Genomic DNA, 12,841 nt, shown 5'->3' with positions numbered 1-12,841 from the left:
GCATCACGAGCTTCGTGTGGGCAGGGAAAGTTCCGAGAGTAAGGAGGGGGTTCCTTCAGCGTAGTAGGGACAGAGGAGGATTGGCACTACCGAACTTGGGCGATTACTATTGGGCCGCCAATGTGGCAATGATACGTAAATGGATGATGGAGGGTGAGGGAGCGGCGTGGGAAAGACTGGAGAGAAAGTCCTGTAAAGGGACGAGTTTAGAGGCGCTGGTGACGGCGCCGCTACCGATCTCACCTAAAAAGTTTACCACGAACCCGGTGGTGGCGGCAACATTGAATATCTGGGGACAGTGGAGGCGACAGAGAGGGGTGCGGGGAGCCCTGGTGGGGTCCCCAATCAGGAACAACCATAGGTTCGCCCCAGGAAGAATGGATGGAGGATTTCAGAGCTGGTTCCAGTTGGGAATTAGGAGGGTGGGAGATTTATTTATAGATGGGACTTTTGCGAGCTTGGGAGCATTGGAGGAAAAGTATAAGTTGCCCCGGGGAAATTTCTTGAGATATATGCAGGTGAGGGCATTTACTAGACAACAGGTGAGGGAATTTCCGTTGCTCCCGACACAGGGGATACAGGACAGGGTGCTTTCAGGGGTGTGGGTCGGAGAGGGCAAGGTGTCAGAGATTTACCGAGAGATGAGGGAAGAGGGGGAGGAGTCGGTGGGCGAACTAAAAGGAAAGTGGGAAGACGAACTAGGGGAGGAGATAGAGGAGGGTATGTGGGCTGATGCCCTAAGCAGGGTAAATTCCTCTTCCTCATGCGCCAGGCTTAGCCTGATTCAATTTAAGGTGCTACATAGAGCACACATAACGGGAGCAAGATTGAGCAGGTTCTTTGGAGTGGAGGACAAATGTGGGAGGTGTGGCGGGAGCCCGGCAAACCACGCACATATGTTTTGGGCATGCCCGGCACTGGAAGGGTATTGGAAGGGAGTGACGGGAGTGATTTCGCGGGTGGTGAAGGCCCGGGTCAAACCAGGCTGGGGGTTAGCTCTATTTGGAGTTGCGGAAGAGCCGGGAGTGCAGGAGGCGAAAGAGGCCGACGTTGTGGCCTTTGCGTCCCTAGTAGCCCGGCGCAGGATCCTACTCATGTGGAAGGAGGCGAAACCCCCCGGACTGGAGGCCTGGGTAAATGATATGGCGGGGTTCATTAAACTGGAGCAGATAAAGTTTGCCCTGAGAGGATCGGCTCAAGGGTTCACCAGGCGGTGGCAGCCATTTCTCGACTACCTAGGGGAACGTTAGAGGGAAGACAGATGACCAGCAGCAGCAACCCAGGGGTGGGGGGGGGTTTAGTTTAGGTCAAAGATAAAGGGGTTTTGTTACTTGTGTATTGTTTAAAATTTCTGTATTGTTATTGTTGCGTTTGCTTTGTAAGAGGGGAAAAATTGTTGTTTGGGAAAAAAATTTCAATAAAACATTTATAAAAAAAAAAAGGAAGGCAAGTGAAATCTTAGCATTCATGTCGAGAGAGCTGGAATACAAGAGCAGGGATGTACTTTTGAGGCTATATGAGGCTCTGGTCAGATCCCATTTGGAGTATTATGAGCAGTTTTGGGCCCTGTAAGGATATGCTGGCCTTGGAAAGGGTCCAGAGGAGATTCACAAGAATAATCCCTGGAATGAAGAGCTTGTCATATGAGGAACCATTGAGGACTCTGGGTCTGTACTCGGGGTTCAGAAGGATGAAGGGGGATCTTATTGAAACTTACAGGATACTGCGAAGCCTGGAAAGAGTGGACCTGGAGAGGATGTTTCCACTTGTCGGAAAAACTAGAACCAGAGGGGACAATCTCAGACTAAAGGGATGATCCTTTAAAACTGAGATGAGGAGGAATTTCTTCAGCCAGAGGATGGTGAATCTGGAACTCTTCGCCGCAGAACACTGTGGAGGCCAAATCACTGAGTGTCTTTAAGACAGAGATAGATAGGTTCTTGATTAATAAGGGGGGTTCTTGATTAATAAGGGGATCGGGGATATGGGAAGAAGGCAGGAGAATGGGGATGAGAAAAACATCAGCCACGATTGAATGGCGGAGCAGACTCAGTGGGCCACGTGGCCTAATTCTGCTCCTATGTCTTACGGTCTTGTGGAACCGCTGTACAATATAGCAGAGGACGGTCTAAAGTTTATTTTATTATAAGGGTCAGTAGCGTTTATTTAGATTTTAAACTCTTGTAGCTACCTATTGACCCATCTTGCACATTATGTAAACTTTGCACCTACTTCCTTTGCTGTTTCGGAGATAATAAGTAGCTGGGCCACATACATAATAAACGGTGTTATACGTTTAGCTGCTCTTGTATAAAGAGTCAAAGGTTCTGCTCCTTTTCCACAACACCTTTAAATTTACTTCAACAGTCTCTGCACAAAACTCTTAACATCACATCACCTGACACAAAGGCCACCTGAAGGCCCTTTACATATCAGTGTCAATTATTGGATACTTAACATAAATGAGACAACTAATTGGAATGTTTCTTAACCCATTACTTAACAGTCTCTCCTTCCTTGAGAAAAAAAAATTAGGTGAAAACAAAATTACAAGAAACTCAAAACACACACGCAATTTCCCCCCCCCCCCCCCCTTTTTTTTCCCATTTTTGGAAGAAGAAAAAAACAGTCACAGAAACAGGTGCCCTTCATTAACAATATCCAAAAGTTTCTGTGAGCCAGCCTCTCTTTTTGTAAAACAGTCTGACAATTGATAGCTACTGTCAACCCATTTAATTTTTGCTATTTCCCCTCTGTCCAACATCTGCTTCAAACTTGCGATGTCTATCCTTAACCTTTCTTCATTGACACTTTTTGTAGAGTGCACATTTTCCCACAGGGATTTATTGTCAATGTGACATTCAATAGGTATATTATCCAAATCCCAAAATTTCTTTCAATATCTGAGATATATAAAGGGCCATATTCACCGCGTCTACAAGGCTTAACGATGAGTTTCAAGTGCCTACGGTCACCTAAAACCGGGAACCTCAAAACACACTCCTGCATTTTTAGTTTGACCAACGCTTTATTTGTTCTTATTATGTCTTTCACTTTGGGATCATTCATTTTTGTACTCAACTCTAAGCCATTAAAACTCGCGTCCGGTCTAGTCTGTCTACCTAATCAATTCTGTTGCCCCAATTAAACTTCGCGGTTGTTCTTTTTCCATCTTTGAAACCATTGCGTCTTTTTGTGAAACCCGACCACGGCTAATTGTTATTGGGCTGATGCTTTCCAAATAAGATTGCTGACGTAAAGTTGCCCCTAACATAGTCTGTCCAGTTTCCAGTCCAATATATTTAAATGCACCGGAAGTCTGACTTCCAACCCTGAATTATTTCCTCAGACCAGAGATTACAATAGCTTCAATATCACTAGTCCCACCCCACAAAAACATCATCGAGATGCATCATAAAGATGCCAGAAAGATTTCCTTTATAGTGCCAGTAAAACATTGCCGGATCTGCTTTCAACTGGCAACAGCCTAACTTAAACAAAACTGACCTTACCGAAAAATACCAGACTCTAGACTCATCATTTAATCTATATACACATTTGTTCAACTTCCAGAGTACCCCTTCTGTGTCTCTCTGGAGCTGATGCCCCTGCAAGAAGGCAACTTTTATATCTATAGATTTGCATTCCCATGCCTTTGTGGCTAATAGAGCCAAGAAGATCTTTAAAATAACCTTTCCTGCCCTAGGTGAATCTACCCTTAAATCCTGATCTTCTAAGTTTTCTTCAAATCCCCTCGGCACAAGCCTGGCCTTTGCCTTATAAGTTCCATCCGGAAGAACCTTTTCCGTGCAAATCCATCTGTGGGACAGAGCTCTTTGTCCCCTATCCGGTACTTCCGTGTATATCCCAAATTCACTCCAACTATGCAGTTATTGCTGTTTGGCATCTTTGATAACTTTTCCATCTAACTTACTGGAAGCCACCAAAATCTCACGTGCATGTGGGCTTCTACTCCTATTAGTATTTATAGTCTTACTCATGTTCCGAGATCTTGATAAACTACGTCCCCTCTACTGCTTGGTATCTTGTTCTGTACTGCTACTGCTTGATCTTTCCCTTCTGCCGTGGGATGTCTTTTCAATAGTTCTCGACCTTTTCCTGCGGACCTGTTCACTATCCGATGTACTTATCTGATGTACTATCTGAACTGGCACTGCGTTTCTGTGCCCTCCATTTTTGAACTTTGTGTTCCCAATCCATTGTCTTGACTCCCTCCCCTGAATGCTGTACATTCAACCAATGTTTATACTTTCCAGTGGCCTTCCCTGTTCTACTAATAACAGTTGCATCCTGCCATTGACTAGACCCTTCAGGCAAGTATGTCACTTTTGGCAGTTGTCCTTTCGGAAAAATGGCCCGTTCTAAATCATCAGAAATGTTGTGTTCCTCTACAGAAACCCTGTCTATATCAGTTAACTGGTCCTCATAGTTCTGTAACACGTGCGTACCAGATGACCCTGGTTCCTCGTCATGTCTGCTCTGTCTAAATTTGAAAATTTGCAATCTGTACTTATTATCCTTGATGAATGTACCCGAACAGTTTGATTGCCATGTTGCAAAATAATTGTTTGGCCATCTATGCCTATGATCTTCCCTGGGCCTTTCCATTCATTAAAATTGTCTCTCTTATAGTATACTATGTCTCCTCGCTGAAAAACAGTATTTGATGGCCGTACATTATGCCTCAAAGCTCTGTGAATTCTTTCAGAGACTTCTGCTTCCAAAAAAGCTTTTCTACTGCTAGGTAATGCATTTAAATGCTCAGCAAAGGCAGAGCTAATTGTAGTCCCTTTTCAAGCTGGAGGCTGATCATCCAAAATGGACGGAATTTTAGGATTCTACCAAACACTAATTGATGGGGACTATCGCCCCCAATCATCTGCACTGAATTCTTTGCATTCTTTAGCATGTACCGCCCATGCTAAAGCTGAATTTAGCTTGCAGTTTGGTCTATCTGCCAAAATTTTCCGGAGCATGTCATCTATTACCGCATGGTTTCTTTCACAGACAGCAGTACTAAATGGGCTGTCTGCAGCCGTATTCAGAACTGTGATATTCACGTTTTCACACACATCCCTAAACTCAACATTAGCAAATTCTCCCCCATTGTCGGTAAGGAATTTTGCCAGTGGGCCCATTCCTGTCCCTATCCATTTTTCCACGATTTGATCCAGAATTACTCTCTTTTCTTTACTTCGTACAATCGTTGATTGACTAAATCTGGTTGCTAAATCCACAAAATAAATATATTATTGGCTTTATCCCAGATCTTAAGGTCCATGGCCACAATGTTGTTAAAATCCCTGGCCAAAGGTAGGGTTACTATCGGTCGTGCTGGTTTCCTTCTGTACTTCCTACAAACTTCACAGTGATCACTAACCTGTTCTATCAGCTTAGTATATATAGTCTTCATCCCTTACCCCTGCATCCTTTAATAATTTTTTCAGCCTCTGAGGAGACGGATGCGCAAATTGCCTATGCAGTTTTAATACAACAAGCTTTTTATCAACTAAAGTCCCAATTTTCAACTGCCATTGACACATCCTTAACAACTGCACTTGAAATATTGTTTGTCAGGAATGGAATACAATAGTGTCCCGACAGTGTAAATTGTAAGTCCACCGTCTTTCCAAAAACTGTTGCCGTACCCTGTTCCATATCTAGTTTCATGTGTGCTTTCTTCATCGACGGTCTGCTCAGAAGAAAAGGTATCTCACTTGATACAACATCCATGCTAATGAAATGATTCACTCCGGCAATATTGCAAGGGATCACCACTCTTTTCAGCGACTTCAGAGTATTATCATCCCCAAACCTGAAACTTGCGGAACTTTCAAATTCCTTAACCTTGTTACGATTTTCAGCATTCAAAGAGTCCAGGTAACATTTTAACCAGTCAATTCCACACACAGTGGATGTGCAGCCACTGTCCCATACAGCACAGCTGAAGGATTCTGCAACCAACACGCTCATTACCGGCGTAAAACTGCTTGTCAATAGGACAATGCCTTCTTTCTGATCACTATCTTTTTCCTCTTCTGACTCTTCCGTGTCATGTGTCGCTTGACTCTTATAACGTGTTGGGCAGTTAAAAGCATAATGGTATTGAGAGTCACATCGAAAACATTGATTTATCATGCCCCGTGCATTTCTGGGGTTCATCTTCCTATTGTAGGTTCTAACTGGGTTTCTGTCTTCATACTTTCCGGGTCCCGATCTCCTTGATCTTGGAACCTATAGTCTTGGCACCTGTTTGTAGCCGTACGTACGATTTCACCATCCTGTTAGTAGTGTATCTTCCATATTCTGCTTTATTGCAAGCTGACCTATTTGTGTCATCAGAGCCATCGGAATCGAATGTTTCCCCAGAAACTTTTTTAAAGCTTCTGTCATCTGATCGAATAAGGTATCCTTATCTGCAAACTGAACTCCTGTCAAAACCAGGAGCCTATTCATGTTGTTCACTCTAGCACAGTCAAGTAATTTAAAGGTCAACACAGACTGGAAATGCCAGGTTGAGTTACTGCAGCCTTTCATACAGTCTGCCAAATTCCATTATATAGTCTTCAATGGAGAAATCCCCTATTTTCCGGAACCTTTCAAAATCCGACCATGCTTCATATGCACTTAACAAGTCGGCCTTCTTATAAATCTTATCCATATCATGTATAGAGTCTGCAGACCTTCTGAGTCTAACTCTTCCAATTCCAGCTCAGAAAACACTTTGCTCTGGATTTTACTGTCATAAGGTAGAGAAAGAGCCAATGCTCTCTTTCTCTTTCCCAAGGCAGTTACCTTAGCCCACATAACTACTGCACTTCTCCATTAGTCGTGCAATCCCCTTTCAGAAAATAAGGTGGGATAGTCATATCCAACCATCTTTATCCTCGGTTCAGCCATATATCTTTGGGGGTTTTATCTTTTCACTCACTCCTTGGTTTGGTCTGGAAAAGTTGTATTTTCAACCCTTCACATTTGCACAGCAACCATCCTCTGCTACCATTTGTTAGACGTTTAGCTGCTGTTGTATAAAGAGTCAAAGGTTCTGCTCCTTTTCCACAAACACCTTTAATTTACTTCAACAGACTCTGCACAAAACTCTATCAATCACATCACCTGACATAAAGGCCACCTGAAGCCACTTTACATATCAGTGTCAATTATTGGAAAGTTAACATAAATGAGACAACTAATTGGAATGTCTCTTAACTCATTACTTAACAAACGGCCCACGGTTTGATCCTGGTCTGTCGGAGGGTTGGCTGATTTCAATTTGCAATATGCTACGGGACCCATTACCCCTGGTTCAGGAAGAAAACCAATGAATTTGCTATCCAGAAACCTGAGGCCAGAAGTGCAAGTGTGTAAATGACAGTAGATTAGGTTTAGCTGTGATTTCTCCATTCCCCCTACACCTGTCTAACCTTAGCCTTTAACAGGAAGAATAACCACTTGGATGAAGTCCCGTTGTCCGATTGAGGTTAGTGCAATAACCACAACCAACTCTGAACCAATACCTTCACCAGTGGAAAAGGAAGGGGGGGGGGACATTTCACAAGTATAATTTTAGCAACGATATTTATGTTTGACTTTACTCCGTTAGTACCAATGTCACTTAAATTATAAAGTTGTTAATTGAAACTTTTCTCCAAGACCTTGTTTCACAAGATTGACAATCCAATACAGTACCATTTTTTGGACCAGATATTAAACTGACCTTATTTTTTTTTAAATATAAATTTAGAGTACCCAATTATTTTTTTCCCAATTAAGGGGCAATTTAGCGTGGCCAATCTACTTAACCTGCACATCTTTGGGTTGTGGGGGTGAGACCCACGCAGACATGGGGAGAATGTGCAAACTCCACATGGACAGTGACCCAGGGCTGGGATTCGAACCCTGATCCTCAGCGCCACAGTCCCAGTGCTAACCACTGTGCCACATGCTACCCTTAAACTGACCTTGTTGACCAGGTAGACTTTGAAGGCCCCACAGTACTGTTTGGAGAAGATCACAATTTTCTCGTTGTGCTAACAATTCTCAACCAAAACTGATTGATCATGTCATTGCTGTTTGTTTGTTGTTGAACCACACAAACATCCCGCCCCTTTTGCCTGCATGATTCTTATTGCTCTTAAACTTAGTTATTCATTGCGTGTGAAAATGTTGGTGAGATTTGATTTGCCACTGTATAAATGTACATCTTTTTAAATGTATTTTATTCCAAACATATTCAAAAGTACAAAGACATAAATCAAAACGCAACGGTTTTCCCCTTCTCACCCCCTCCACTGCCAGGAGAAACAATTCCTCAAACATGGTCATGAACAGTCCCCACCGCATATCAAATCCCTCCACTGATTCCCTCAATTCGAACTTGATCTTTTCCAGCCGGCGGAAATTGTACAGGTCCCCCAGCCAGGCCTCCACCCTCCGATGGCGATATTGACTGCCATTCCAACAGAATCCTTCACCATGCAAAGGCCACAATATCAGCCGCCCTCCCTCTATTAGCTCCAGCATATCCAATACCCCCAAAATCGCCACCATTGGGTCCAGCCCAGCCACTAACCCACAATCTTTGATAGCATCCTGAACACCCCCTCCCAGTATTTCTCCAACTTCTCGCAGCCCCAAACATGTGCGCATGATTTGCTGGTCCTCACCACACTTCTCACACTCAGCTGCCACCCCCTTGAAGAACCCACTCATCTTCGCTTGAGTCATATGCATCACCTTAAATTGAATTAAATTCATCCTCGCACACAAGGAGGTCGAATCTATCCTATGCATCGCCTCATCCCATACTCCCATCGTATCTCCCCTCCCAGCTCCTTCTCTCATTTCTCCTTAATCCACACCACTTGCCCGCCCCCTGTATATCCCAATCCTACATTCCCCTTCCACATCCGGGAGCAGCAACCGCTCCAACAGGGTATAATCTGGCAGCTTGGGACACCCACTCCATTCCTTCCGCGCAAAGTCCCTCACTTGCAAGTACCCAAACTCACTTCTCTTCGGCAGCTCCACCCTCTCCCGCAGCTCTTCCAGATCTGCAAACTTCTCTTCCAGGTACAAATCTCACCCTCACCAGCCCCACCTCAATCCACTTCCTATACATGCCACCCATCTTCCCCGGCTTAAACCCATGGTTCCCACACAACGGCGTCAGCACCGACATCCCTTCCATCCTAAAGTGTCTCCTCAACTGGTTCCACATCCTAATCGTGAACTGCACCACCGGACTCACCATGTACCTCCCCAATGTCAACGGAAGTAATGCTGTTATCATGGCCCTCAGGCTGGACCCTCTACAGGACTCATCCTCCATCCTAACCCCTCTCCATCCCACCACTGCCTCACCTTTGCATTCGTCGCCCAAAAGTAATGCAGCAGGTTAGGTATCACCAGCCCCCCTTTCTGCCACTGTAACAGGGCCCTCTTCAGCCTAGGTACCTTCCCCACCCATATAAACCATATGTGGGGTGGCATGGTAGCAGTGGTTAACACTGTTGCTTCACAGCTCCAGGGACCCGGGTTCGATTCCCGGCTTGGGTCACTAACTGTGCGGAGTCTGCACGTGTCTGCGTGGGTTTCCTCCGGCTGCTCCGGTTTCCTCCCACATTCCAAAGATCATCTTCTCCACAAACTTATGGAGCCTTACAATCACCGCCCCCGGTGGCTCCCCCGCTCTCAGCTTCTGTCTTAGGAACCTGTACGCCCTGTCCACCTCTGGGGCCTTGTCCAACCCCTCCTCTGTCATGAGCTCCGCCAGCATCCTCGAGACGTATCTTGTGGCACTTGTGCCTTTCACACCCTCAGGCAAGCCAACGGTACGCAGGTTCTGCCTTCTAGATCTGTTCCCCAGCTCCTCTACCATTGCCCTTAATGACTTGCAAGGGTTCCCCAGAACCCCCACTTCCAGCTCCACCACTGTGATTGAGCATCACCTTCTCCATCTCCTTGATCTGCGACCGCTGTGCCTCCAGGCACTTCTCAACTCTTCAGGGGTGCTCCCGCTCCCTCGATAGCCTTCAATTGATCCTCGTGCATCTCCTTTCGCTGATGGCCAAAGTCTTCTCTAATAAATGCCATCAGCTGCTTCACCTGGGGTTTTCCAGCATGCAACAACCCTTCCCCCTCCATCGTCTTCCCAATTGCTACTGCGTCACAAGTCTCCTCCAGTTCATTGGCCAGGTCTTTAACTTTTTTCTGCTTGGTCTGGTAACCAACAGACATGCCACTCACTGGGGTGGGCGGGACTTCTCCACACCGTCAGCCACTTTCCTGACAAAATTACCCCACTTTCGGGTAAAAAGAGCTCAAACCAATTCCTTTGAATCGGAGCTGCCCTGTGTGTGACCACTCACTCCATAGCTGCCACCGGAAGTCCAGTGCAACTCTTTGTAGTAACATGTTTTGGGCATCATTAATGATTTTCATGGATTTAAATATTAAAATAATTTTACTGAGTTTTTTGGAGGCGTGGTGAAACTTGAGTTTTTTTTAAAAAACTGTTCATTTAAATGTCGTTTTTATTTGTAGGCCATTTGTGTCACAGAAAATCCATTTCCCAGATTTCTCCACGAGGGACATACACAGGAATTATGTGGACTGTGTGCGTTGGCTTGGAGATCTGATATTATCAAAGGTAAACATTTGTTCCTGTTTGCAACATTCATTTGACCGTGGGTTGTCTGAACGTTTACTCTCTAATGAATCTCCATGTTTATGGGAATCTGCACAAATAATTTGGCAGCTAAATTACAAATAGCCTTTCTTAATTTGAATATGTTGGTTGTAACCAGGCCGCTGGCCAGTTCCTGCTCCAAAATAGTGCATAATGACTTTTTCAGGAAGATATGTACAGAAATTGGAACTGCACAATAAAAATGAATTTAATTTAGCAACACTATTGTTGGAGGTCTGTAGATTATCTGCTGTTTTAAGGGCTGAGTTTTAGATTCTCAAGATGAGTTAAGTATTCCAAAAGTTTTTAATTAATTTATAATAAAATTAACTGATTTATTTTGACATAGGTTGGATCAATTGTTATAGTTCAGCTTGTGTGCACAAGAACTATGAACTGTGATTAACAATTGTTATCTGTTTCAGTCTTGTGAAAATGCTATAGTGTGCTGGAAACCTAGCAAAATGGAAGATGACATTGATAGAATAAAACCAAATGAGTCAAATGTGACCATACTGGGAAGATTTGATTACAGTCAGTGTGATATCTGGTACATGAGGTTTTCAATGGATTTCTGGCAAAAGGTGAGAATAAAGTATGCATGAGTGCATTTAAAGTGTTCAGTTTGTATAATTAAGAAGTATATTTATATTTTGTTGTAGTTTATTACTGCTATCACTGAGGCAGGTGATTACCAATAACCCTCTCATAATTTATGATCTTCCTTGTTTGTGAAAGAGTTTATTGTTAGTTAATTACTGAATACTGAGGTTTTTAATCTCAATATCTGTAATGTATAGTTATTTATTTAGTATCTTTCGATATGGTGACTTCATTATTATCTTAGCCTTCCTCCTTTTGTTAGTGATTTCTTTGACACTATTTGTTTATTAAAATCTAGATTTCTCTTTAAAGATGCTGGCTTTAGGTAATCAAGTTGGAAAACTCTATGTATGGGACCTTGAAGTGGAAGATCCTCATAAGGCTAAGTTAGTATTTTCTCAATATCTTATTTTATAAATAACTTGTGCTAAAAGCAAAGCAGGTATATGGCTTTTCAAGGTTCTCCAGTCGTTTTGAAATCGGACCGATTAGTTTCCATAGAGCCTATGCTCCAAAAGTGTCGAGATTCTGGTCAGACTTATTATGCTTAATAAAATGGAGACTAAAGAAATGTAATTCTTTCATCTCCCACCTTTATTTTAACCATTATCAATGGCAACACTCTCCTGGAGAAGCAGCTAGATACCTGGTGTTGCTTTTAATCAGCTATTTATGTAATTCAAAATTGTTTGGGGTGACTGAAGCTCCGATTTTCTAAACCTCCCCATAAGGGAATGTCTTGATTTTTGTATAGCTGATAATGGAACGTGGAGATGCCCAAGTACATTTTCTGGCGTACTATTTGCAAATGCCAAAATGGTGAGCCGTTGGACCTTTTTGACACTGCAATTAAGCTTTGAACTATTTTGTAATGCAATTATGATTTTTTTTTTCTTAGATGCACAACACTGGCATGCCCAAAATGCACGGCAGCCATACGACAAACCAGTTTTAGCAGAGATAGCAGTATTCTAATCGCTGTATGTGATGATGCCACCATCTGGCGATGGGACAGACTTCGATAAACAATAATGTTAATCACTTTCCAAATTTAATGAATTTAGCACGTAATCTGTGTACCAGTGACATTGAATATTTTCTCAGCTTGTTTTTCTCAGTTATATGTCACAGGAATTTTACTGTTTGTGTATATCTGCTATTGCATACTGTGTAGTTAAGTTAACCTTTCTGATCGTGCTGCTTGTTGCTTTTACTCTACTGTCAATAAAATATATTTTTTATATGTTAGCTGTATGTGAATGCTGTTTATAAATTTTTTACAATATCGTTTACAATTAATGGCTGTGTAAATCTGTTTGAAGCATTCAACCCCTCTAAACAACAGTTGACATCACAATAACTAGCATCAAAGGCTAAAGCAACCCCCTCTAAAATGCCATTGTAGCAAAAGGAATAAGTTTTAGGACTCCAACCAATCCCTGTGGGTTTAAAGGCTTGAAAAAAAACTTCTGCCATTGATGAGGGTTTAGTCATGAAGAAAGACTTGGAGTTGAAGTTTGAAGAGTT

General features: G+C 43.1%; 1 protein-coding gene across 1 annotated transcript in view; it reads left to right on the top strand.

Moving 5' to 3' along the window:
* eed (embryonic ectoderm development) overlaps positions 1-12,562 on the top strand; it is a 40,754-nt gene extending 28,192 nt beyond the window's left edge. Inside the window, exons 9-12 of the mRNA XM_072476495.1 lie at positions 10,567-10,672; positions 11,137-11,295; positions 11,627-11,700; positions 12,213-12,562. Coding sequence (XP_072332596.1) covers positions 10,567-10,672; positions 11,137-11,295; positions 11,627-11,700; positions 12,213-12,339 — 466 coding nt within the window. The 3' untranslated portion in view covers positions 12,340-12,562. The remainder of the gene's footprint in view (positions 1-10,566; positions 10,673-11,136; positions 11,296-11,626; positions 11,701-12,212) is intronic.
* Positions 12,563-12,841: the final 279 nt, after the last annotated feature.

This window comes from Scyliorhinus torazame, chromosome 15 (assembly GCF_047496885.1).
Source record: "Scyliorhinus torazame isolate Kashiwa2021f chromosome 15, sScyTor2.1, whole genome shotgun sequence".
NCBI classification, from domain to species: Eukaryota; Metazoa; Chordata; class Chondrichthyes; order Carcharhiniformes; family Scyliorhinidae; genus Scyliorhinus; species Scyliorhinus torazame.
This window is presented reverse-complemented; position numbering and strand designations above follow the sequence as displayed.